Source organism: Camelina sativa, chromosome 11 (assembly GCF_030686135.1).
Source record: "Camelina sativa cultivar CO46 ecotype springtype chromosome 11, ASM3068613v1".
In the NCBI taxonomy this organism is placed as follows: domain Eukaryota; kingdom Viridiplantae; phylum Streptophyta; class Magnoliopsida; order Brassicales; family Brassicaceae; genus Camelina; species Camelina sativa.
The window spans coordinates 49,416,204-49,438,480 of NC_141890.1; the positions used below are offsets into that span (position 1 = coordinate 49,416,204).

The 22,277-nt window shown below is 35.5% G+C and overlaps 6 protein-coding genes and 1 pseudogene across 11 annotated transcripts; 5 read left to right on the plus strand and 2 right to left on the minus strand.

Moving 5' to 3' along the window:
* The first annotated feature begins 1,433 nt into the window (after nt 1-1,433).
* Nucleotides 1,434-5,402, plus strand: LOC104726991 (TOM1-like protein 5). Of its 2 annotated transcripts, XM_087471660.1 has the most exons (11): nt 1,434-1,891; nt 2,538-2,598; nt 2,903-3,015; nt 3,236-3,314; nt 3,414-3,512; nt 3,595-3,708; nt 3,814-3,974; nt 4,059-4,134; nt 4,255-4,340; nt 4,426-4,716; nt 4,845-5,402. In XM_087471660.1, exons 3-11 carry the CDS (start codon nt 2,915-2,917, stop codon nt 5,200-5,202), a joined length of 1,365 nt encoding a protein of 454 aa, XP_087327786.1. In that variant the 5' UTR covers nt 1,434-1,891; nt 2,538-2,598; nt 2,903-2,914; the 3' UTR covers nt 5,203-5,402. The 2 variants fall into 2 exon arrangements, with proteins under 2 accessions (XP_087327786.1, XP_010444280.1); XM_010445978.3 differs by lacking the exon at nt 2,538-2,598 and having other exon boundaries at nt 1,450-1,891.
* A 73-nt stretch (nt 5,403-5,475) lies between these two features.
* Nucleotides 5,476-7,790, minus strand: LOC104726992 (serine/threonine-protein kinase SRK2H-like). Of its 2 annotated transcripts, XM_010445979.3 has the most exons (9): nt 7,333-7,790; nt 7,072-7,146; nt 6,888-6,989; nt 6,745-6,798; nt 6,568-6,660; nt 6,397-6,489; nt 6,209-6,313; nt 6,018-6,116; nt 5,476-5,901 (listed from the first exon to the last, which is right to left on the minus strand). In XM_010445979.3, the coding sequence occupies exons 1-9, from the start codon at nt 7,450-7,452 to the stop codon at nt 5,572-5,574; spliced, it is 1,071 nt and encodes a 356-aa protein (XP_010444281.1). In that variant the 5' UTR covers nt 7,453-7,790; the 3' UTR covers nt 5,476-5,571. The 2 variants fall into 2 exon arrangements, with proteins under 2 accessions (XP_010444281.1, XP_087327787.1); XM_087471661.1 differs by having other exon boundaries at nt 6,397-6,660; nt 7,333-7,698.
* Nucleotides 7,791-9,906: 2,116 nt separating this feature from the next.
* On the plus strand, nt 9,907-10,522 carry LOC104726993 (defensin-like protein 6). The gene is made up of 2 exons (XM_019232857.2): nt 9,907-10,085; nt 10,266-10,522. Exons 1-2 carry the CDS (start codon nt 10,031-10,033, stop codon nt 10,427-10,429), a joined length of 219 nt encoding a protein of 72 aa, XP_019088402.1. The 5' UTR covers nt 9,907-10,030; the 3' UTR covers nt 10,430-10,522.
* A 2,379-nt stretch (nt 10,523-12,901) lies between these two features.
* LOC104726994 (transcription elongation factor SPT4 homolog 2) lies at nt 12,902-14,614 on the plus strand. The gene is made up of 5 exons (XM_087471662.1): nt 12,902-13,122; nt 13,245-13,336; nt 13,744-13,799; nt 14,170-14,231; nt 14,347-14,614. The coding sequence occupies exons 1-5, from the start codon at nt 13,033-13,035 to the stop codon at nt 14,395-14,397; spliced, it is 351 nt and encodes a 116-aa protein (XP_087327788.1). The 5' UTR covers nt 12,902-13,032; the 3' UTR covers nt 14,398-14,614.
* A 154-nt stretch (nt 14,615-14,768) lies between these two features.
* LOC104726996 (pyruvate kinase, cytosolic isozyme) lies at nt 14,769-17,414 on the plus strand. Of its 2 annotated transcripts, none has more exons than XM_087471657.1 (4): nt 14,769-15,028; nt 15,361-15,641; nt 15,863-16,324; nt 16,410-17,414. In XM_087471657.1, the coding sequence occupies exons 2-4, from the start codon at nt 15,384-15,386 to the stop codon at nt 17,220-17,222; spliced, it is 1,533 nt and encodes a 510-aa protein (XP_087327783.1). In that variant the 5' UTR covers nt 14,769-15,028; nt 15,361-15,383; the 3' UTR covers nt 17,223-17,414. The 2 variants fall into 2 exon arrangements, with proteins under 2 accessions (XP_087327783.1, XP_087327785.1); XM_087471659.1 differs by having other exon boundaries at nt 14,898-15,028; nt 15,358-15,641.
* A 499-nt stretch (nt 17,415-17,913) lies between these two features.
* On the plus strand, nt 17,914-19,276 carry LOC147935613 (pyruvate kinase, cytosolic isozyme-like). 2 transcript variants are annotated; one of them, XM_087471663.1, is made up of 3 exons: nt 17,914-17,970; nt 18,088-18,374; nt 18,828-19,276. In XM_087471663.1, the coding sequence occupies exons 2-3, from the start codon at nt 18,330-18,332 to the stop codon at nt 19,086-19,088; spliced, it is 306 nt and encodes a 101-aa protein (XP_087327789.1). In that variant the 5' UTR covers nt 17,914-17,970; nt 18,088-18,329; the 3' UTR covers nt 19,089-19,276. The 2 variants fall into 2 exon arrangements, with proteins under 2 accessions (XP_087327789.1, XP_087327790.1); XM_087471664.1 differs by having other exon boundaries at nt 18,172-18,374.
* LOC104729058 (putative F-box/FBD/LRR-repeat protein At5g62970) lies at nt 19,201-20,842 on the minus strand (annotated as a pseudogene). Its single transcript, XR_015570938.1, has 3 exons — nt 19,978-20,842; nt 19,718-19,849; nt 19,201-19,616 (listed from the first exon to the last, which is right to left on the minus strand). The product of XR_015570938.1 is annotated as a putative F-box/FBD/LRR-repeat protein At5g62970 (transcript).
* Between the last annotated feature and the right edge of the window lie 1,435 nt (nt 20,843-22,277).

Sequence of the window (22,277 nt, forward strand, 5' to 3'; positions counted from 1 at the left end):
TGAATTAAAAATTTGATGGATTTTGTCTAAATACCTTTATACCAAAGGAAAACTGGTTTGGCATATTTTAAAAGTTCCCACACATGCATCAAATTCACAATTAATGAAAAAAATATTAGATTGATAGACAATGAACACATTTTATTTATGAACAAATTATGAATAATTTCAAACCTTTGGTACTTGATCTTATGTTTTGTTATATCTTTTTCTTTATTTTATTTTTATTCAACAAAAAACTAATCATCTATTAGGTATTGTACAATGCTCAAAACCAGTACAATAGCACATGAGCTTGATTGGTGTGTGGTTAATGACAACAATCAAACAAACCAGAAATTTTTTTGTATGACCATAATCATAATTAACCAAAGAAAAACTTAATCAATACATATGTATTTATGCAATTAGTTTTAACGTCAAATTTATTTCTGTTCTTAATTGATAAAGTCAACCTTGGTAGTTCAGAGTTTTAAATTTTGGATAACAATATTTGTTTTGACTAAAAAATTTATGATAAAATATATATATATATATATATATATATATATTAATATTTATACAAAACTAAGTTAATATTGTCAAATACAAGACTCACTGTGGTGCTAATTAGTTTCACCACCGACGCGGATAGATACAAACAATTTACTTTAAACCTATTAACTCCACAACATATGATTATGCAGAATTGTAACTTTAAGTTTATTTAAATAAACAAAGAAAATAACCTTAATTTGGTATTTTCTTGTTTTATTAAGAAAACCATAAATTCAACTAAAATTCATTATGACTAATCATATATATATGTTGTCAAAAAAAATCATATATATATACACATGAAAAGATTAAATAAATTCTATTAGAATATTATTTTAATGTTCATACTTTAATAAAATTAAAATTAGATTATAACTCCACCGATTTCTGTTTATAAATGCAATTAGTGAGTCATATATATCACTTTTGTATAAGTGATGAAGATTTAATTGTTTTAAACTAAAATATAGTAATAATAAATAAGTGACAATGAAGTGTCAAGCTTTCGTAACTACACTATAGAGGATCTAATCGGTATAGAAAACATGTTGTTGAGAAAAATATAATTTTGACAAAATAATTAAGGGAATATCAAAGTAAGAGATTTCAGAGAATGAAGAATTACAAAACTATTGCATCCTTTTTTTTTTTTGGGGTAGAAATTACAAAATTATTGCATCCTTTTTTTTGGGGTAGAAATTAACAGATTATTAAATTTTAAGGGACATCTATTGGATACCAATGGAAATCACGGGCCATTCATGAAAAGTAAAAAAGTTGTTCTCCGAGAGATTGTTTTGTCTATATGGGATGTGGTAATAAAAAGGGAGAATAACACGTGGCAGTCGACCAGGCTGTCAGTCTCTGGTAAAAGCAGAGAAGCGCGTGACTTTAATATAATCTCTTTTCCCCGCGCCAAACAACACTTTACCAAGACAGATCCCTCATGGCGGTGCTCTCTGCTGCTTCAGCCTTTGATTTTTCCTTTTTTTTTTTTCTTTTTTTTTTTACCTTTTTTCCTTTAATAAATAAAAATTAATTAACTGTAAGATTTGTACTAATCTAATCTCTAATTAAAAAAAAGTAAGCAGTACAAATAAAATTCACTGCTTTTTACGATTAGTTTAAGGAAATTAATCAATCTGATTAAATCGGTGAAAGAAGAAGAGGCGCAACACAAAGGCTTCGTCTTTCATTTTTTTTTCTTCTTCTTGCCGTGTCACACCGATCTGGCTCTGTCTTCGTCTTCTTTACGTCTCTTTGAAATGCTTAAAGCTGATTAGGGTTTATCAAACTCTTATAACTTTCTTTTCTTTCTATATCTCCTTCGTTATTCTCTCCGTCGTCTTCTCAGGTGAGTCTTATTGTTAATTTGTTATCCACTTGTTCATGTGTTTGCTTCGATCTAATTTTAGGCTCTAATTGTTTTCGACAGCTAGATTTTATCTATTTATTTGGATCAAATTGTCTGTTTTTATATAATAAGATATAAAAAAAATGTAATCCGTCTTCTTCGTGATCGGGTTTGTGTGTCTATTTCCTAGATTTGGGTATGTGTTGTTGTGATCAAAAGGATGAACCTTTATTGTATTTAGTGATCTCTTGGATAGAGATAGACACTAAAAATAGGGAAAAATGATAACTTTTTCTTTTTATCGGAAGGGAGGTCCAGCTTCTTATTTGTTTTCTCTGTTTGTGGTTTAGCTAATTATTGTCGTCTTAGACCATTTGTTCTTGGTTTTGAGATTGACTGTTCTCTAAAACATTCCGTGCTCAAGTTGAAAGCTTTTGTCTTAGCTCTCTAGATGCCAAGTGTGTTTTGTGTTGTCTTTTTTTTTACTATCTGAACCAATGGATGGGGGTTTTTAATTGAAGTAGAGGGAAGAAAAGAGAGAGGGAGAAGGAGCTTAGGCTTTGTCTAGACTTGCTTAATTTGATATAAGCCAGATAGTAGCATTTGATTTCTTTTGTCCTGTCTGACATGATCTCATTGATTGCAGCTTAGCAGCGATTGTGCATTCAAAGCTATACTTGGTAGCAAAACCCATATAACAGTCAAATGTAGGTTTCCTTACCGATCTAGCTCCCAATCAATGCATAAAAGCTTCAAAAACCGAGAAGCAAAGCCTGTTATATGATCTGTTGAACCTTTATGTTCTGTTCGACCATCCTTTTTTGGCTGTTTTTCATGTTCTTGTTTAGCTTAGCTATATAACACATCTTTTCTCTTTGCTTAGCATGAACTAAGAAAGTTGCTATTCGTTTGCTTAGCATGAACTAAGTATCTGATCTTGAAATCAGCAAAATGTGTCTTGGTTGGTCATGCTGAGAATCTTTAGGTGCTAATTGTCTCTGTCTCATGCAGATAACAAAAAATATGGCTGCGGAGCTTGTAAGTTCTGCAACAAGTGAGAAGCTTGCTGATGTGGACTGGGCCAAAAACATTGAGATCTGTGAACTAGCTGCTCGAGATGAAAGGTATGATGACCCAGGAATTTTCCAATTTTCTAATATAATCAGGACACTAGTGCATAATATATAGCTTAAAAGAATGATATATTTACTGATTTTAAATTGTTGTTGGTATGATGTTATATCATCCTCAATGATTGAGATAAATAAATGCTTTACTTTTGCATTGTCTTCGACACACTTTTACTTTATTTCTTCTGATAGCGAGTTCTTCTATTGTAAACAGGCAAGCAAAAGATGTTATCAAGGCTATTAAAAAACGCTTGGGAAGCAAGAACCCAAATACTCAATTATATGCTGTCCAGGTAGGTTCCTGGTCCAGATCTATCTTAATATGCTTTATGAAAATGTCATACTTCTGAACGCTTTTGTAACATAACCTGTTGTTTTCTTTGTTCTTGCAGTTGCTCGAGATGTTGATGAATAATATTGGAGAGAATATTCATAAGCAGGTTATAGATACAGGTGTACTCCCTACACTTGTGAAGATAGTAAAGAAAAAAGTATGTCCATCTCTGTTTCTGGATGTTACTTCTCTACCAATTTGAGAGTTAAGCTGCTTATTTTAGTTTGCATGTTGTTTAGTCGGATTTGCCTGTAAGAGAGAGGATTTTTCTTCTTCTTGATGCAACTCAAACATCCCTTGGTGGCGCTTCAGGAAAATTCCCTCAGTATTATACAGCATACTGTGATTTAGTGGTGAGTTTGAAACATGAACATTCGAATTCTGTGATTTTGTTGTTGAAGAATCGAAGTTAGATAAGACTGAGAGCTTTTCTTTTTGTTATCTTCTGTTACCTTCAGCACGCAGGAGTTAAATTTACTCAGAGACCTAATGCTACACCAGTCGTGGTCACTGCTCAAGCTGTTCCAAGAAATACGCTCAATGAACAACTTGCATCTGCTAGAAATGAGGTGCCTGCTACTACTCAGCAGCGAGAATCTCAAACTGTCTCTCCTTCGAGGTATCTTCTTCCCCACATGTCAGTTATCAAAAGTTTTAGTTAATGTTAAGAGACTTTATGCTGTCTTTATCTCTTTTCGTATAGCATTTTACAAAAGGCTAGTACTGCATTAGAAGTTTTGAAGGAAGTGCTTGACGCAGTCGATTCTCAAAATCCTGAGGTATTACCAGAGTCCTTTTGACTTTGTGTAGTTACCTCCAATAAACAGACATTCTTAAGCTCCCTTTCTAATCTCTCAACCAAAGAATGAATCCAGTTTGATCCACTTTTGTTCATCCAGGGGGCGAAAGACGAGTTTACTCTTGATCTTGTCGAGCAATGTTCGTTTCAGAAAGAGCGCGTAATGCACCTCGTCATGACATCAAGGCAAAACTCCTTTCTCTCTTGGTTTAGAGGGCATGTTAATAGAATCTGTCCTTTTCAAGTATGTCAACCAGTTTTGTTTATGCAGGGATGAAAAAGCAGTTTCTAAAGCAATTGAATTGAATGAGCAACTTCAGAGAATTCTCAATAGACATGAAGAATTGCTGTCTGGTAGAATCACAGTTCCTAGCAGGTCTACCACATCCAATGGATATAATTCCAATCTTGAACCTGTCCGTCCTATCTTAAATGGTCACCAGAAACCCGAGATAAAGGCTTCTAATGCAAAAACCGAATCAAGCAGCTCCATTTCTAACCAAGCGCATCTTAAGCTTGAGGAAGAAGATGAGGAAGAAGAGCCTGAGCAGTTATTCAGAAGGTCTGTCCCCTCAAATTACTTAATCACGAATCGGAAATTACATAGTTGATTGCTTCATAAGTTCTTGGAACAAAAAATGGTTATACATGATGCTAAGACTAAGGATCCATGTGAATATATGCTTGCAGATTGCGAAAAGGGAAAGCTAGAGCAATGCCTGAGGATGAAGAAGAGCCATCACCTCCACAAGGCTTACCTGGATCAGCAATCCATAACGAAAGACTTAACCGTCCACTTATTCGTCCATTACCATCAGAGGAGGCATCACGTGGTGGTGATAGCCGTTCGCAATCCGGTGATAGCCATTCGCAATCCCCACCTGTTGTGATTCCACCACCACCTGCAAAACACGTTGAGAGGGAAAAATTCTTCAAGGAGAAGAAAGTTGACGGTGCCTCCGGTTTACCAGATCATATGAGAGGCCTTTCTTTGCATAGCCGCGATGGCAGCAGCTCACGCAGTGGAAGCATAGACTTCAGTGACTGAAACAACCAAAGCTCTCATCATCCATCATATATATGTATTCTTTCACGCTCGTTTCTTTAGGTAATTTACAGATGGAAAAAGTTTGTGTTGTGTGTACTGCACTCTCCTTCTCTCCCTCTCTAGTGTTGTGAATTTAGAATATAGCACGAACGACGAGATCTGGTTATGTATACGAGTAAAGTACTTCCTTCCACTTCAAACTTGTGTTACTGTTCCTGCTCATGTATTGAAGCCGAATGTTCAAATGTTGCCTTTATGTTGTACGGTAACTGATTTAGTCAATTGCGTAGATAAATTTTGAAACTTTGAATTCACATTAAGGTAAAGATAAAGGAGATTAAATATTAAAACAACAGAGTGAGACATTTATTAAGCTTTGGGAGGCTCTTGGCAAGAATGCGCCTCTTTGACATGCTTCTCGTATTCATCTTCTTCCTCTTCCTCTTCTTCTTCCTCTTCCACTTCTTCCTCAACCTCTTCCTCCACATCTTCTTCATCTTCATCAAAGCCATTGACAGCATTAGACGACGGAGCTGGACTCCTTGCTTCTCCAACGATCTTCATTATGTCCTCTACGCTTTGGAGGGAAAAGCTCGGGGTTTCTCTCTTGTAGTACGCCGCTTGAGCAGACTCTGTGAGCTCCTTTGGCAAGTTCTTTAAATACCATGGATGCTTCTTGATCTCTTTAAGTGTGATTCTCTGCAGAGTTGTAAGACATCTCATCAAAAGATCAAAACATAGAAAAGACAGTTTTTCTTTTTTTTTTTGGACAAAAGAAAAGACAGCTTAAACTCAGAAAAAATGAGAGATTGTACCTTAGCTGAATTAGTGACAAATATGCGGGAGAGAAGGTGTTTGCACTCCTGCGATATGTGAACGTAATCCGGGATCTTGTACTGGACAGCCATTATACGCTGCAGAACATTGTCACAACATCATAAAACACCTAAGTAGAAGAACTGAAGTGAAAAAGATGCTATGAGGAATTTGAGGAGTTGGTTAATACTTGGATTGTTTTCCTGAAGTTTCTCGGATCATCAGGGTCTTCAAACGGATAACCTCCAACCAACATCACATAAAGAGTCACACCACAGGACCAAACATCCGCATGCTACATAACACAAACACCAAAGAGTTCCATTAACAAGTAACAATTAAGGATCAAACCATTGAAGAAGACATAAGTAACATTACCTTTCCGTCGTATTCTCTTCGGGAAAGAACTTCAGGTGCGATGTAAGCTGGAGTACCAACAGTTGATTTAGGTCTAGAGTGAAGCAGAGATGACTGCACAGGAAGAATATAACTTATGAGATCAAAATGATGGGAAGCAGAACTGAAACAAAAGAAGAAATAGAGACTGACCTTGGAGTAACCAAAATCACAGATTTTCAAAAGTGGCGCAGGACTACCATCAAGCAATGTGTTCTCAAGCTTCAGATCTCTATGACATATTTGCTACAGAAACAAATAAAAAGATTATACAAAACGAAGGAAAGATCTCTCCTTTCACATTCATTGAGACTTGGGATGTATAAATACCAAGGAATGACAGTAATCCACGCCACAAATCAGCTGCTGAAAGAAGTATCTAGCCTGAGAAAATAAGCAAGATGGAGATTCATAAATCAAGAATCAGTCGAACCAAGTCAGGATTTTTGAGAAAGAATATGACAATATCACACCTCAGCTTCACTGAATCTACCAGCATTACAGATTCGTTCAAAGAGCTCTCCACCAGAAGCATACTCCATCACAATAGCAAGATGAGTTGGAGTCAGAACCACCTACAAAATCACTCTGTTTTTAAAAAGTTCCTTACTCAAAGTTAAAAATACTAAGAGACTATGCAGACAAATATCAACAAACCTCCTTAAATCTGATGATATTTGGATGCCTAAGTGATCTGTGATTGATAATCTCTCTCGCCACATTCTCATCTATCTGCAAACCAACGTATTACAATCAAAAATGTCAAATCAGAATCTCTCAATCATCCCAAAATTTCAAGACTTTTCACCTGATCAAAGTAACTTCAAGTCTAAAAAAGCAAACCCTTTGATGATTATAATAAAGGAAGAAGAAAAAACAAAACTTTCCTGAGAAACACAAGAGAGAAAAAGATCAAACCTTGCGACCTCTCTCGATGTATTTCATGGCAACGAGTTGTTTGGTCTCTTTGTGTCTAAGAAGACGAGCCACACCAAAATTCCCAGCTCCCAAATCCTTCACTACCTCATACTTGTCCATCTCTTCCTTCTCCAAATCAATTCCGAAGTTGTGTCTGTGACTGTGTGTTGTGTACGAGCACGATCACACTTGGAGTTGGGTTCGGTTTAGAAAAATGGTTCATCTTCTTATAAAGCGTTAGTTTCATAGGGATCTGAGAGTGCTCCCACACCTGCGCGTATACTTACACTCATGGTGTATGTAACGGTGTGTATGTATTTGGGTGTAAGTATCGATGATGGAGGAGTGAACGGAGGAGATGGGTATGGAAGTGAGGCACGTGAAGAGGGTTTGCTAGTTCCGATGACCAGCTTCAGTTTTAATCTAACGGTCATTAATCAATCTTTCTCTGTAATTGTATTTTAATAATTATCTAATTGTATACTAATAATAAACTAGTCTTCCTTGTTTCTTACTTTACTCGTTAGATTTATGCCAATAAATTACAATTATTTAATTTGTAACGTTCAAAACATTTATATGAATTGTTTAGTTATGATTTGAATTAAAATCTAACAGTGTGTGTGTACACACAAAAACAAAAGTATGAATATAATTGATTTTTTTTTTTTTTTTTTGGGAATTATTGTTTAGTGTGTTATTTTGTTGATAGTGTTTTTTTCAACAACTATGAATGATTGAATTTTGTTGATAGTTGTTAACACGAAATCAAAATATTGTCTATAATAAGGAAATTAGATCCGAAATTATATATATACTTCAGCTGTTGTATAAATGGATGCTAATAATATTTGTTTAATCTTCTTCTTGTGTTGGTCGCATGGTCGAGGTCGGTTTAAAAGAGACAAATCCCATTGATTACTTGGATTAGTCAATAGTCATAAATTACTAAGTATACGTTACTACTAATTTACATTATTTTATAACTACGAGTTTACTTACACTTGGAGCAGTCAAGCCGGCCATCACATGACAAAGACTTATTGATTCATAACCATCCCTCATGTTGTAATAAATATAACATGGTTCAATTGTCAAACCTTGTATTATATAATAAGGTTTTGATGAAAAAATATGTATGACCCCATAATAATAAAAAGATACATCTCATCATGTGAAGTTGTTTTCCGTAACTGTGGGCCAATCTATTGACAACCACGTGGGGTTGGTTGCTCTACATACACTTTCTCATACGTAAATAAATTCAAAAGAACGGTGATCAATAATTTTACTTGTGGATAATATTGTTTTGTATTCTTTACAAAAGAACTCTATAAATTTGTAATGTAGCTTAATTCTTGTAGATTAAGCCTATTACAGATACAAATGAAACTTTTTTTTCTTAAAAAATGGTGAGATCTATATTTGTTGTAGTTGGTATAGTACACGAATCATTATTAAAAGAGTATATCTGCAAACTGTAATCAATCATGGTTCGTAACGCATCAAGTAGGAAATTAGTTGTTTCCACAGTTGTATTTTTGTGTTTGTTTTTGTTTACATATTATCACATTCAATAAGAATAAAATGCTAACGTAAAAACGCAAAACCTATGAGGCTATGACGTACATATTGACATGTAACATAATGGTTTATACTAAGTAATAAAATTGTTGCATCATCATTGCCCATTGGAGTTCAAATGTGCATAAATGCATTTAAAGTTTTAGATTAACAGAAGTTGATTTTTTACTTCTTATTGTTGTCAAGGGCCAAAATTGGAGTTTCTTGGTTGTATGTATGTTTCACATAGTATGGGCTTTAGTAACGTTTCACATCTCTCTAGTTGGCTTAAGGCCCATATATTTGGCTGGCCTGATATAGTAAGTAAATAATGTTGTTAGTCACGTGACTAGCAAAGTGCGTTTGGGTTGAGGGGTGAGACTGTGAGTGGTAAACTGTGCAGTTCAGTTCCCACTGTCCACTAGAGACAAAGCACGTGACTGGCCCTCTCTGTAAACCATTTCCCCATAAGGAAGTTCAAGTTTTCTTTACTTGTGTAAAACTGTTGCTATTCGCCGACCATTGTCCCTCTAGCCAATCTTAAGTTCAAAATGTTTAATGGTTTCATAAACATTTATTTTTTGCATTTTGTTTTGTTTTACTGTGTGTATGCAATTCATCGTTTATCCCACGCATATTCATAGCATCGAACCAATAAACATATACTAGTACTTACTGTTTTCTCATGTTTCAAATGTCATATATGGACATTTTTCTGTCCAAACTAATAGACACATTAAATATTATTATTATTGTTAATATTAAAAATAGATAGATGGACTAGATACTTTCTTATAAAACGAATAGACGATGATCATTAATTAAACAAAGTAAAATGGTTTTTTTTGCTTTGAAACGGAAAGATTAAGATATAAGTAACTAGATCGACAAATTGTTTAAGACTCGATGTTTAGGTGATTTTAATACAAATCGTCAAAAAATATTTGTTAATAAAATAACCTTACCTACACTATGTAACCAAACAAAACAAAAAACCCTAACCAAACTAGATATGAAACTCTACTATATAATTGGAGGCCTGGAGAGGTAGCTCTTGCTTAATTCACCACTTACGTTTTCAACATATACAAGAAAAAAAAAAGGAAGAAGATCCTCTAACATCATAGGATTTTAAATGGAGAACAAGTTTTTGGCAACCTTCTTCTTGCTTCTCGTCCTCTTCTCATCTCGTAAGTTTTCTTTTTGCGTAAATAAAATAAACCTTTGTAAATCATATTCTTTGCTGTGTAACCGAGCCACAAACCAAATATAGATGTTTTCAAATCAGTACGTAAAACTTACAATGCACAGAGTGTTTATAACATATATGTTGCAGTTGATATATCCATTAATTTTGATTGATTAATTAGAGGAGATTGGGATTGAGGGAAGGATGTGCCAATCAAAGAGCCATCACTTCAAGCGCATGTGTTGGAGCGACCACAACTGTGCCATGATTTGTCGTACCGAGGGCTTTTCTGGTGGTCACTGTCATGGCTTTCATCGCCGCTGCTACTGCACTCGCCTTTGCTAACTTTTGTTTCTTATTAATCCAATAAATGTACCTTTTACTTTCTTTTTCCATTTCGAATATTGGTAATAATAAGAATGTTTCTCTTTATGTTAATCTAGATGAACAAAATATATGATTACGTTGATCTAGAAACAAGCAATTATTTGTTGTTGTTTTTTTGGATTAAGTTGATTGAAATTTAAAAACTGGAACTAATGTTAATAACCAGAGCATGATTGACCACCACCAGCTTATCATGTCCCACAAGTGTTTGCTTCCGGGAAAAATTCATCTCTGAATCCATCTGGAACAAGCACCATCTCTTAGCTTAAATCTAGATATAGCTCTTGACGTGAAGCATCATAGAGAGTAGTTCAGACTTCACCGTTGGTTTACATAACATGCCTCCCCCCCATATTCATAACATGCCTCACATAACAGTAAAACTACAATGTTTTTTTAATTTATAACATCCTTAATTTTATCAATAAATATTAATTAGTCCCAATTCATGACAATTTTTGGACGTTATATATATTTATACTTACTATTTAATTAAATCATGTTTTATAGTTGTGGTATTAGTAAAAACTTTTGAGCCAACACCACATCGCATATCCATTAAACTAATTGGCTAATTATAACCATAAATTTGAACATAAAAGTCATAGAGTAAACTTTTAATTTATTAATTATTGTTATCATTTGAAAGAAAAACATATACTAATTTACTTACTTTTTTTTTTTTTTTTTGCAAAATTTGTTTATTTATCGTAAGCATAACAAATATCATATCTTCCGGTTCGGTAATTAAGGGCACAAAGTATTTTCTTTCTGATGGACCAAAAATTAAAACAGTACTATGTACTGATTCCCGAAAACATTATCTTTGCTAGTTTTGTAAATAGTAAAACGACTAGTTTGACCCGCAAATCTGAATACACAATAATAGGATTTTTCAAAACATATAAACGTAACCCCCGGCATAAAATCCATGTGACTATGTGAGTAGGATCATACTTATTTCCATTAGCATAACAAGTAGAATGTAGCCTCAAACCACCTTTGATATCGTTTTTGACGTACACACTTAACGTCGGGAAAAAGTTCCATTTGTCCCATTGGTACATATCCGCACTGTTTTTAGATAATGTTGCTGTCAGGAGCGACGATAGTATCACCAGAGTTATCAAATTTCTACGGTGGCAAGCCATCTTTTATTCTTTTAACGTTGCCTATAGTGAGCATGTTATCAAAATATTAACTCCATTGTTTGTTTCTTTTTAACATCTAACTAGCTAGGGGTTATTTGGCTTCACAGGCCGTTTTTATAATTTGAAATTTTTATTATCGGTAGATTGAGAGTAATTTCAACAAGTATTCTCACAATTTTTATGAAATATTGGTTTTTATTTACAAATTTTTTTTGGTGAGAAGCAATATTTTCATTAAATGTACAAATTCTAATATTATAGAACGATAAGTGTCAATATTGATTAAAAGATAATAGTAAGTGTTTTAGAGAAAAAAGCACTTTATATTATGTCTAAAATTAAATTTCTGTTGTGATAATTTGGAGTTTTAAAGAGAAAAAAATATGATTTAGATTTGTGGAGCAGTCTTAACTTCCCAATAAAAGGGATTCGATTCTCTTGCTCTTAGAGCAGCAATTGTTTGAGAAGCACGATGAAGGAAAGTGGGAGAATGCTCAACAGATTCTTGAAGACAAAATCATTCCTCTTGGTATCAACGCAAAGAAAAAGAATGACTTACAAATGGTAGTTAAGCTAGGTTGGAGTTCATGTTAGAAAGGACATTAGTACATGATCGGGAAAATTGTCACTTTCATAATGTTGATGATCGTGAGATGTCCGTATACTGTGGTCATGATTGTGAGCTGATTGATGATTCATCGTTCGGAGATTGTACAGGTAATACGACTATGCACCCATCCAATATTGTTACTTTTGATCTCTTTGATGAGGGTTGTGGTTTAGTTTGTGATTTTCAATGACTTTACTGATATACTTACACCACATCATCCATTAAGTTGTTTCTGTATATGAATTTTTCAGATATTGGAGGAAAATTATGAAATCATCGTTAATGTATCTTTGTTAGAATCTGAATGAGCTCTCCATTCGCTCATTTTGAGCTTCTTTTCAAAAGCAAGAGTCAAAAAAAAAATTCTTGACTCCTCTAGCATTGGTAATATTTACCTATCTTGAAAAGTTCATAGATTTTTTTTGCTCTAGTATCAAAATTTAACAGCCGTTTCATCAAAAAAGACTTAACAAAGAAGATACATAGAATTAGCGATGAGATTAAACATCCAAACCATCACAAGTAATTTATAACGATCAATCAAACCAAAAATCAGTAACACTTGGTCGATGCGTTTGGTAACAGTGTTGTTTAATGGATGGTTAATATGATATTAAAAGCCCATAAATAAAAGCCCAAATACGGCCCAATTACTGTTAAAGGGAAAAAGACTCGTCTCCTCTGTCTTCGTTTCCGATTCCAAGTGGGTTATTAAAAAACTTGGGAAGAAGTGAAGAAGAAACTGGGGGATTTGGGAAGAGAGATCGAGAGAGCTAAGTGATTGAGAAAAACAAGCGATAATGGTAAGCGCACCAGCTCAAATTCCGACTAGTTTCGGCCATGAGCTTAGGGCTTGTCTTCGTTGCCGACTTGTCAAGACCTATGACCAGGTTTTTTTCTTCTACTCTTTTCTCTGTTTCTTCTATTTTATTAGGGTTTTGCTTTTCTTTCTTTCTTTCTTGTATAAGATTATATGGTGTTTGATAAGTTGTTTTGATTTTGGTTCAAACAGTTCAGGGACGCTGGTTGCGAGAACTGTCCTTTCTTCAAGATGGAAGAGGATCACGAACGTATCGTGGAGGTCACTACCCCTAATTTCAATGGGTATTTCATGAACTCTAAACCATTACTTTAGTTTTCTTCCGTAGAAAAGTCTTTGCTTTGATGGGTACTGTTTCAGATTCACTTCCTCTAGGGTTTCAAAAGATTTGCTTTACTCTAGTGTAGTTATGGTAAAGTTGTCAACTTTGGAGTGATTCTGCTTAAGGATGAACTTAGACTACTTTCTGAATCACATATTGTTGCTTTTTTTGTTTCTGAGCTCGGTTTGAATTCAAATTCCTGTTGAAGTAGTTATTCAATTGTTACGGAATTAGTGGCAAATATCCCAAAGCTTGCTGCTTTAAGAGTTGTATTAAGAAATTGAAGTGAGAGAATAAGTGGGTTGTCTTCTCTTTGTCTAAGTTGATGTTTTCATAATTCTAGCTACTGATGTTAAGATTGTTTTGCAGTATAATCTCTGTGATGGATCCAAGTAGAAGCTGGGCGGCTAGGTGGTTAAGAATCGGTAAGAATGTTTATCCCCCTCTCTTAAACTATTCCTGTTTGAGCTCAGCAAACAAGCCGTAGCTTCTTCTTTCCATTAATGTGCTCTTATTCTCCAATACTCTCATAGTTTAAATAGATGGTTAGATTACTGCTACATTCATCAACACATCTTTTCTTTTTGTTTTGTGTTAAGAAAATGACCATGAGATATCCAATGAATGATGATGTTATTGGCGGGTAATGTGTCACCTGTTTATTGAAGAACGTAGCAGCTCAGAGCCTAAATCTGTTAAAAATTGGAATATGGGACTTTAGGTCTAAAGAGATTCAAGACACTTTGGCTCCTTGTTTGATTTGCTGATTGTATGAGGTTGCTAAATTTTTTACAGGGAAGTTTGCTCCTGGTTGCTACACTCTTGCGGTGTCAGAGCCACTCCCTGAGGAAATGCAGGTAAACCATTTGAAACTATACTTGGCAACAAATTAGTAGCTTTAATTATGTTTGATTTCTGTTTTTTTTTTTTTTTTTTTTCTTCACACTGTGCGTTGTGTTGATTCACTGGCAGATCCTATGCCAAGAAGAGCATGTACAATATGTTCTGCCGAAACGCATGTGAAGCAAAACCATCATGAAGAAGGCAAGAATACAAGACCAAGTAGTGCTCTTTCTCATTTTAAGCTTCTATGTACACATTGATAAGGTGCTACGTTATTTTGTATCTATCTTTTTCAAGTCAAGACTCCTCCTACAAGTCAAGACTTCTTTAGGCTTCTTCCTTGTAAGTCTTAAAAAAAAAAACAAAAATCTTCTAATGAGAGAACTGAAAGAAGAAACTTGTGTAGTCAAGATCTAGGGAAGGCAAGCCTAAATCTAAAAAAGGTTGCGTTAGACCTTCTCGAAAGAGTACACAATTCTTTAGAATTTAGATCCAAAGGCATATTCTTCTTGTTAAAATAATGGCATTTACAAACCTTTTGACTCATAGGCATGTTCGTTCGACAATTCTGTAACTAATTTTCAACGATTTTTAAAAATAAACAAAATTACAAACAACAAAATAAACGAACAAGTCCTGCGATACATTTTTTTTTATTAGTAAATGAAAATTTTCTAATTGGGTCTCACTCAGTTTAATAAATTCCACGTGGCCGTTATAAACTCGGCTTGGTTTAACAACAAAATTCAGAGTCTCCGGCGGCTTTCACACTCCAAACAAAAAACCACAGAAGCAAGCTCTGCGTTTTCAGGTAGAACCCCAATTCTCTCCGATCATCACTTCGTTTTTCAATATATCTGTTTCGCAATTCTTTAGATCCAGTCTCTAAACCGATCAGATCATTCATTTCATTCGTCTGAATCTATAAAAATCCCGTCCTTTACGCTAGTTTGGTGGACTTTTTGATCAGTTGTGATCTCTCTTTGTGCGATGTAAAGTCTGTTTTTTTTTTTGTGTGGGTTTTGTCTGTTACTTAAGATGGATCATGGTCTTAGGTTTTTGATTCTTTTATCGAAGATTTTGGATTGATGGGTATATATATATATATATATATATTATGATGTTTCCAAATGTTCATAGCAGGAGTCTGATTAGGTAACGCAAAAATGTCCAACATAGACATAGAAGGGATACTCAAGGAGCTACCTAATGATGGGAGGACTCCAAAGACTAAGATCGTTTGTACGTTAGGACCTGCGTCTCGGTCTGTGACAATGATTGAGAAGCTTCTAAGAGCCGGCATGAATGTTGCTCGTTTCAATTTCTCTCATGGAAGCCATGACTATCATCAAGAGACTCTTGACAATCTCCGCACCGCTATGCTTAATACCGGCATTCTCGCTGCTGTCATGCTTGATACTAAGGTTTCTCTCTTTCTCTTCTTTTTAGACTTGTTTCTTTACAAGTTTGTAGTAAACCTTGAATTAATTGTGTTGATCTCACTTATGAAATAGGATCTAGATTGATAGATCTTATGTGTTAGTTAAGAGAAACATTAGGTAGATCTTCTGTGTCACTTAGAGAAACATTAGGTAGTTGGAGTCTATGTCTGTGTTAGAACCATTTTCAGAGTGTTACATCACAGGGGCCTGAGATTCGTACCGGTTTCTTGAAAGATGGGAACCCTATACAACTAAAGGAAGGTCAGGAGATCACAATCACCACTGATTATGACATCAAGGGTGATGAAAAAACGATTTCCATGAGCTACAAAAAGTTGCCAGTGGATGTGAAGCCGGGAAATACCATACTATGTGCAGATGGAAGCATAAGTCTTGCTGTGGTCTCATGTGATCCAAAGTCTGGGACTGTTATATGTCGATGTGAAAATACAGCGATGCTAGGTGAAAGAAAGAATGTGAATCTCCCTGGTGTTGTTGTTGATCTCCCAACATTGACTGACAAGGATGTAGAAGATATTCTTAAATGGGGTGTTCCAAACCACATCGATATGATTGCTCTTTCGTTTGTTCGCAAAGGTTCAGATCTTGTTAACGTCCGGAAAGTACTTGGATCACATTCTAAGAGTATCATGTTGATGTCGAAGGTACAAAGTTACACTTTATTTCATCTGTGGCTAAAAGTTGTTTTAAAGGTAGGCTTGTGATTGAAATTTTTAAATCTTATATAAGGTTGAGAACCAAGAAGGAGTGCTGAATTTTGATGAGATCTTGCGTGAAACCGATGCATTCATGGTTGCTCGTGGTGATCTTGGGATGGAGATTCCAATCGAGAAGATCTTCTTGGCTCAAAAGATGATGATCTACAAGTGTAACCTAGCGGGTAAACCAGTGGTCACAGCCACTCAAATGCTCGAGTCTATGATCAAATCACCACGACCTACACGAGCTGAAGCCACTGATGTAGCAAACGCGGTTCTCGATGGCACTGACTGTGTGATGCTCAGCGGAGAAAGTGCTGCAGGAGCTTACCCTGAGATAGCTGTGAAAACAATGGCTAAAATCTGCATCGAGGCAGAATCATCGCTTGACTACAACACAATCTTCAAGGAGATGATTAGAGCAACTCCACTTCCAATGAGCACACTTGAGAGTCTTGCATCATCAGCTGTACGAACTGCAAACAAAGCCAAAGCCAAACTCATTATCGTGTTGACCCGAGGAGGTACAACGGCTAAACTGGTGGCTAAGTACAGACCAGCTGTTCCAATCTTATCAGTGGTTGTTCCAGTTTTCACCAGCGATACTTTTAACTGGAGTTGCAGCGATGAGTCACCAGCGAGGCATAGTTTGATATATAGAGGTCTGATTCCGGTTTTGGCTGAAGGATCTGCAAAAGCAACTGATAGTGAATCTACAGAGGAGATTATTGAGTCAGCTTTGAAGTCAGCGACCGAGAAAGGACTGTGTAACCATGGTGATGCTGTGGGGGCTCTGCACCGTATTGGAGCTGCTTCGGTTATCAAGATCTGCGTGGTGAAGTGATATCTTGAATTTTATTTTTGGTTAGTGTTTCTTGATGAAATAAAGAACAGGGAATAGGATCCTGAAAAGTGTTTTCATTTATGCTCTTTCCTTTGCTGTTTTAGCTTATAAGATTATGAATTCATGTACTTATGACTCTTATTAATCATAGTTTAAGTTAGCCAATAACAGGTTGGCTAATTCCTCGATAAACTCATCTAGAAATCAAATGCAACCAAAACTCAAGTAGATCAAGGCCACCAAAAAAGTGTTTCACCATAGTCCCACAAACGATTTGTTACATGATTTGTGCTATACTATATACTATATACACTCACAAAAAACAAACATCCGGAGGTGGTTAAAGAATGGCCAATGTAAAATGTATCTCTCTGCTCTATCAAATATTGAACAAAGTTTCAGTCTATGTCATTAGCATCATCATCATCTGTTACCATGCCTGTTCAAGCTGTTGCACGTCCCCAAATCCTAATGCATCTGTCATCACTGCCTGACGCCAGCATCTGCAAGTTACGTGGATGCCAAGTCACACAGTTATTCAATTGTTACATAATTAGTGGCAAATATCCCAAAGCTTGCTGCTTTAAGAGTTGTATTAAGAAATTGAAGTGAGAGAATTAGTGGTTTGTGTCTCTTTGTCTAAGTTGGTGTTTTCATAATTCTAGCTACTGATGTTAAGATTGTTTTGCAGTATAATCTCTGTGATGGATCCAAGTAGAAGCTGGGCGGCTAGGTGGTTTAAGAATCGGTAAGAATGTTTATCCCCTTTCTTTAACTATTCCTGTTTGAGCTCACCAAAACAATCCGTAGCTTCTTCTTTCCATTATTTATGTGCTCTTTTTCTCCAATTATCATACTCTGATAGGTTATGTAGATGGTAGTTGACCAAAAATGGTGATATAGATGGTTGGATTCATCAGCACATGTTTTCTTTTTATTTTGTGTTAAGAAAACGACCATGAGATATCCAATGAATGATGATGTATTGGCGGGTAATCTGCCTCCCGTTTATACAAGGACGTGGCTCAGAGCCGGCATGAATGTTGCTCGTCAATTTCTCTCAGCCATGACTATCATCAAGAGACTCTTGACAATCTCCGCACCGCTATGCTTAATACCGGCATTCTCGCTGCTCTTATGCTTGATACTAAGGTTTCTCTCTTTCTCTTCTTCTTCTCTCCTTTGACTTGTTTCTTTACAATTTTGTAGTAAACCTTGAATTGTGTTTCATCTCACTTTTGAACTAGGATCTAGATTGTGTTTTGTTACGATTTTGCTCTAGACTGTTTACACTCTTTGTAGTTGAGCAGTGAATTTTCAGTAGAGAGAAAGAAAGTTATCTTATGATAACGGAAGTTAAGAAGACGACTCAGCACATTTTTTATCTTAAGAGTGTCATTGTTTGCTGTTTGAGCACTAGGCATTTAGTGTTTCCAGTTTGCTTATTATTGTTTTTGATCTCAGTGAAACAGATGTTTATTGATGACGTTGGCTCAAAATAGCAACTGATAGATCTTATGTGTTACTTAGAGAAACATTAGGTAGTTGGAGTCTATGTCTGTGTTTAGAACCATTTCAGTAAATAATATGAGTGTTACATCACAGGAGCCTGAGATTCGTACCGGTTTCTTGAAAGATGGGAACCCTATACAGATTCCAGTTTTCACCAGCGATACCTTTAACTGGAGTTGCAGCGATGAGTCACCGGCGAGGCATAGTTTGATATATAGAGGTCTGATTCCGGTTTTGGCTGAAGGATCTGCAAAAGCAACTGATAGTGAATCTACAAAGGAGATTATTGAGTCAGCTTTGAAGTCAGCGACTGAGAAAGGACTGTGTAACCATGGTGATGCTGTGGTTAAGTGATTTTTCTACTAAATATCTTGAGTTTTATTTCTGGCTAGTGTTTCTTGATGGAATAGGTTCCTGAATAGTGTTTTTTTTTGTGTGGGGCCTTTCTGCTCTTTCCTTTGCTGTTTTAGCTTATAAGATTATGAATTCATGTACTTATGACTCTTAAGAGTTAAGACAGGTTGGCTAATTCCTCGATAAAATCATCTAAATATCAAATGCAACAAAAACTTAAGTAGATCAAGGCCACCAAAAATATGTTTCACCATAGTCCCATTCTTCAGTGAATACGAGGTTGCATGTGGGTAAACCACGGAGACAAGATTTCACCTCCGTCTCCAGCAGCTCAAGATTCGTTTCTGGGAGCGAGATTGTTGCAGTCTTCAATAAGCAAGAATTTCTCAAGATATATGTCGCCAGATCTTTCGCTTGTACAGATATATGTAAACCTAACCACTTGAAAGTCTGGAGACTCGACAACAAACATTGAGGAACACTATTCAGTTGCTTCCAGCAAACCGGTACACCCATAGTACTATTATCCTTGGAGTTTTTTATTTAAAAAAAAAAAAATTGAGAATTAGATCAAACAGTACTGTGAATTAGACGCCAAACAAAAATAATAGTTTATCGAAGAAACTTACATTGAAAGTGAAGTCTCGTAGTTTTGGAGAAGCATTGAGCAATTGGAATAGTAACTTGGACCAAAATGTCTTATAGGTACGAAAATTCAGATGCTCAAGCTTATTAAAGACAATATCATCACCATATACAGCCTGTACAAAGGACGATTCAGCATTAATCTAAGTCGTGATATATATATATATATATATATATATATATATATATAGTGAGATTATTGAAGACTAGAATATTATGATTATCAATGGATTCAAATGACCACCTCTGCAGTGTTGTTGTCTTCTACCAACAGTGAAAGACGCTTGACAGATGTGACAGCTTGGAGAAGCTTCCTGGCATTGTGACCAGCACATAGTTGTGCCTCCTCCAGCTTAGGCATATTCTTCACAATAAAACATGGGGAAGTAGTTTGACTATAATCGAAAGCTTTGAAATACGTCAAAGAAGGAGTATCTATGATATAACCATCACAAGTACACCGACCACACAACAAAAAGTAGAAACTAAGCAATGACGGGATGATAACAGCAAACTTTCTCACAATGTCACCAGGATATAGTTCCAGAACAAGATCTTCCAGAACAGAGGAATTAGATAAAAGCCGTTGAAGAGATTCTTCATCTGCGTATATCACACGTCGAAGGTGCAAAGCTTTCGAGGGGAGGCAAAAAGCATGAGGAACATCCACGAGAATGCGGCTATTAATTTTCAACGTCACAAGTGATTTGCATGTATACAAGCTACTCGGCATGACTGCTGCAGTAAGTTTTTTTAAAAAAGTAACGCTTAGCAACGAGAGATTGCAATTTCAACCCACAGTTTGATATCTTCAGGTTGAAATGCATCAGTGAAAAGATCGAGACACAAGCTCTCTATGACCGGAGAGTTATGTAATGACAGATTCCTGTCAATAAAACGCCGCATCATATTGCTGTTTCCCAACTTAATTAAAAAGTCTCTTTTCATATCATCCTGTAAGAGGTTATACCCACGAAACATGCTGTTTTCATCGAACTTAACTTCCATTGCTTTGACAAAACGCTTGTTCTTACCGCATCTTTTGTTGGAAGAAACGATAAGATCATCACGAGCAATGCATCATCGGAAAACCCACTGATCCTGTCCATATCTTCTTATTCAAACCCCCCTAGCTCACAATGCATATATATACTAGGGAAGTAAGTGCCGAGAGCCCGAGACTAATAAAAACAGAGGAATAGAACAAACCCTAGAAAATCTTCAATATGTCAAAAACCTAGCCAAACGGAAATCATAAGGAATCGGATGTTGACTACTCCTATATATAAGGGGATTAAGTTTTGGAAAACTTAGTGGGGTGTATTGGATAGAACATTTTGGATGATTTTGTGGGATTCAGAAAATTTTAGATTTTGAGAGATTTGAGTGAGTTTCTAGAATATTTGGTAGAATTTTAAAAAGTTATTTGTGATTTGGTGAGATTTAAAAGAAAAATTTTGGGTGATTTTAGAAGATTGTTAGACAAAAAATAAAAAAAATTGGTTTTACTGTTCTAACACTTCATCAAACGAAACAATAGAGAGCTCAACACACAGGTCTAACTCTCTTTACCTAGAAGTGAAGATCAGCTAGTGAAGATGTCGTCAAGAATGCTGTGAAACTCAAGGCACCACTTGTCATCATCCTTTATTGATCTTTGATTTGATGAAATTTGAATAAATAAACGAGCAAGAAGAAAAAAGAGAAAACACATATGATGTAACGATAATGATGATGTTGTTGTTGTTTTCTTCTTTTGCTTTTGAAAAAACTATATGGCAACAAGAACAAAAACTAGCAAGTGTTCTCCTCCTCTCACTATGAGGCCTGAGCAATGTCATAATTCTATAGAATCTTAAAAGAAACATAAACGCCGAAGTTAGATCATTGATGACTTGATTCAAAACAACACGATTAGAATGCATAATTAACCATAAGAATCCTATGATGATAAGAAATTAAACGAACATGTAAGATCATCAAGAAAATAAGCTCTAGTTCCTAATTCTTCTTGTCTTGGTCTATCTCTCTCCTCCTCATATTCCTTCCCCTCGCCAAAAACCCGACTCAGTGGCTTCGGAAGCTACCTCCGATTCATTCCGGTGCTGCGCATGGCGTGAAATCTCCAACCATCCGACCGAACATCGAAGACAACTTCAACATAGAAACATGGAGACGAGCATAAACAAAATGGTTAAGAACAAAAGACGATAGGATCATGTATCAATTCGATTATTGGAACAATTATCATTCTCACAATCGAATCTCCGTTCTAATCAATTGATCCAAAATCTATTGTATTTTTTGTGTGTTCGAGATTGATGAACAGACGACGACCGATGATGAAGGAGAATGCTCCAATTTTTTTTATCATTTAAAAAAACAAATCCATCAAAATCACATCTCTAGTAGTGAGATTTTCTCATCCGTATTTTCAACTAAAAAATGTATTGAAAATCACCCAAAATCAGTATCAAGAGGATTTTAAAAAGAATTGTTAACTTTTGAATAACAGTGAATTTGATAGGACTTTTTGAAATTATT

Bases quoted from the DNA above. Each gene is read 5' to 3' on its own strand.
- LOC104726991 (XM_087471660.1), top strand. From the start codon at position 2,915: ATGGCTGCGGAGCTTGTAAGTTCTGCAACAAGTGAGAAGCTTGCTGAT. The intron at 3,016-3,235 runs GTATGATGACCC...TATTGTAAACAG, and splicing joins CTAGCTGCTCGAGATGAAAG to GCAAGCAAAAGATGTTATCA. The intron at 3,709-3,813 runs GTGAGTTTGAAA...TGTTACCTTCAG, and splicing joins CAGCATACTGTGATTTAGTG to CACGCAGGAGTTAAATTTAC.
- LOC104726992 (XM_087471661.1), bottom strand. From the start codon at position 7,452: ATGGACAAGTATGAGGTAGTGAAGGATTTGGGAGCTGGGAATTTTGGT. The intron at 6,990-7,071 runs GTTTGTTGATAT...GTGATTTTGTAG, and splicing joins ATATCATCAGATTTAAGGAG to GTGGTTCTGACTCCAACTCA. The intron at 6,117-6,208 runs GTATTAACCAAC...AATGTTCTGCAG, and splicing joins ACTTCAGGAAAACAATCCAA to CGTATAATGGCTGTCCAGTA.
- LOC104726993 (XM_019232857.2), top strand. From the start codon at position 10,031: ATGGAGAACAAGTTTTTGGCAACCTTCTTCTTGCTTCTCGTCCTCTTC. The intron at 10,086-10,265 runs GTAAGTTTTCTT...TTGATTAATTAG, and splicing joins TCTCGTCCTCTTCTCATCTC to AGGAGATTGGGATTGAGGGA.
- LOC104726994 (XM_087471662.1), top strand. From the start codon at position 13,033: ATGGTAAGCGCACCAGCTCAAATTCCGACTAGTTTCGGCCATGAGCTT. The intron at 13,337-13,743 runs GTATTTCATGAA...ATTGTTTTGCAG, and splicing joins ACTACCCCTAATTTCAATGG to TATAATCTCTGTGATGGATC. The intron at 14,232-14,346 runs GTAAACCATTTG...ATTCACTGGCAG, and splicing joins CACTCCCTGAGGAAATGCAG to ATCCTATGCCAAGAAGAGCA.
- LOC104726996 (XM_087471657.1), top strand. From the start codon at position 15,384: ATGTCCAACATAGACATAGAAGGGATACTCAAGGAGCTACCTAATGAT. The intron at 15,642-15,862 runs GTTTCTCTCTTT...GTTACATCACAG, and splicing joins CTGTCATGCTTGATACTAAG to GGGCCTGAGATTCGTACCGG. The intron at 16,325-16,409 runs GTACAAAGTTAC...ATCTTATATAAG, and splicing joins GTATCATGTTGATGTCGAAG to GTTGAGAACCAAGAAGGAGT.
- LOC147935613 (XM_087471663.1), top strand. From the start codon at position 18,330: ATGCTTAATACCGGCATTCTCGCTGCTCTTATGCTTGATACTAAG. The intron at 18,375-18,827 runs GTTTCTCTCTTT...GTTACATCACAG, and splicing joins CTCTTATGCTTGATACTAAG to GAGCCTGAGATTCGTACCGG.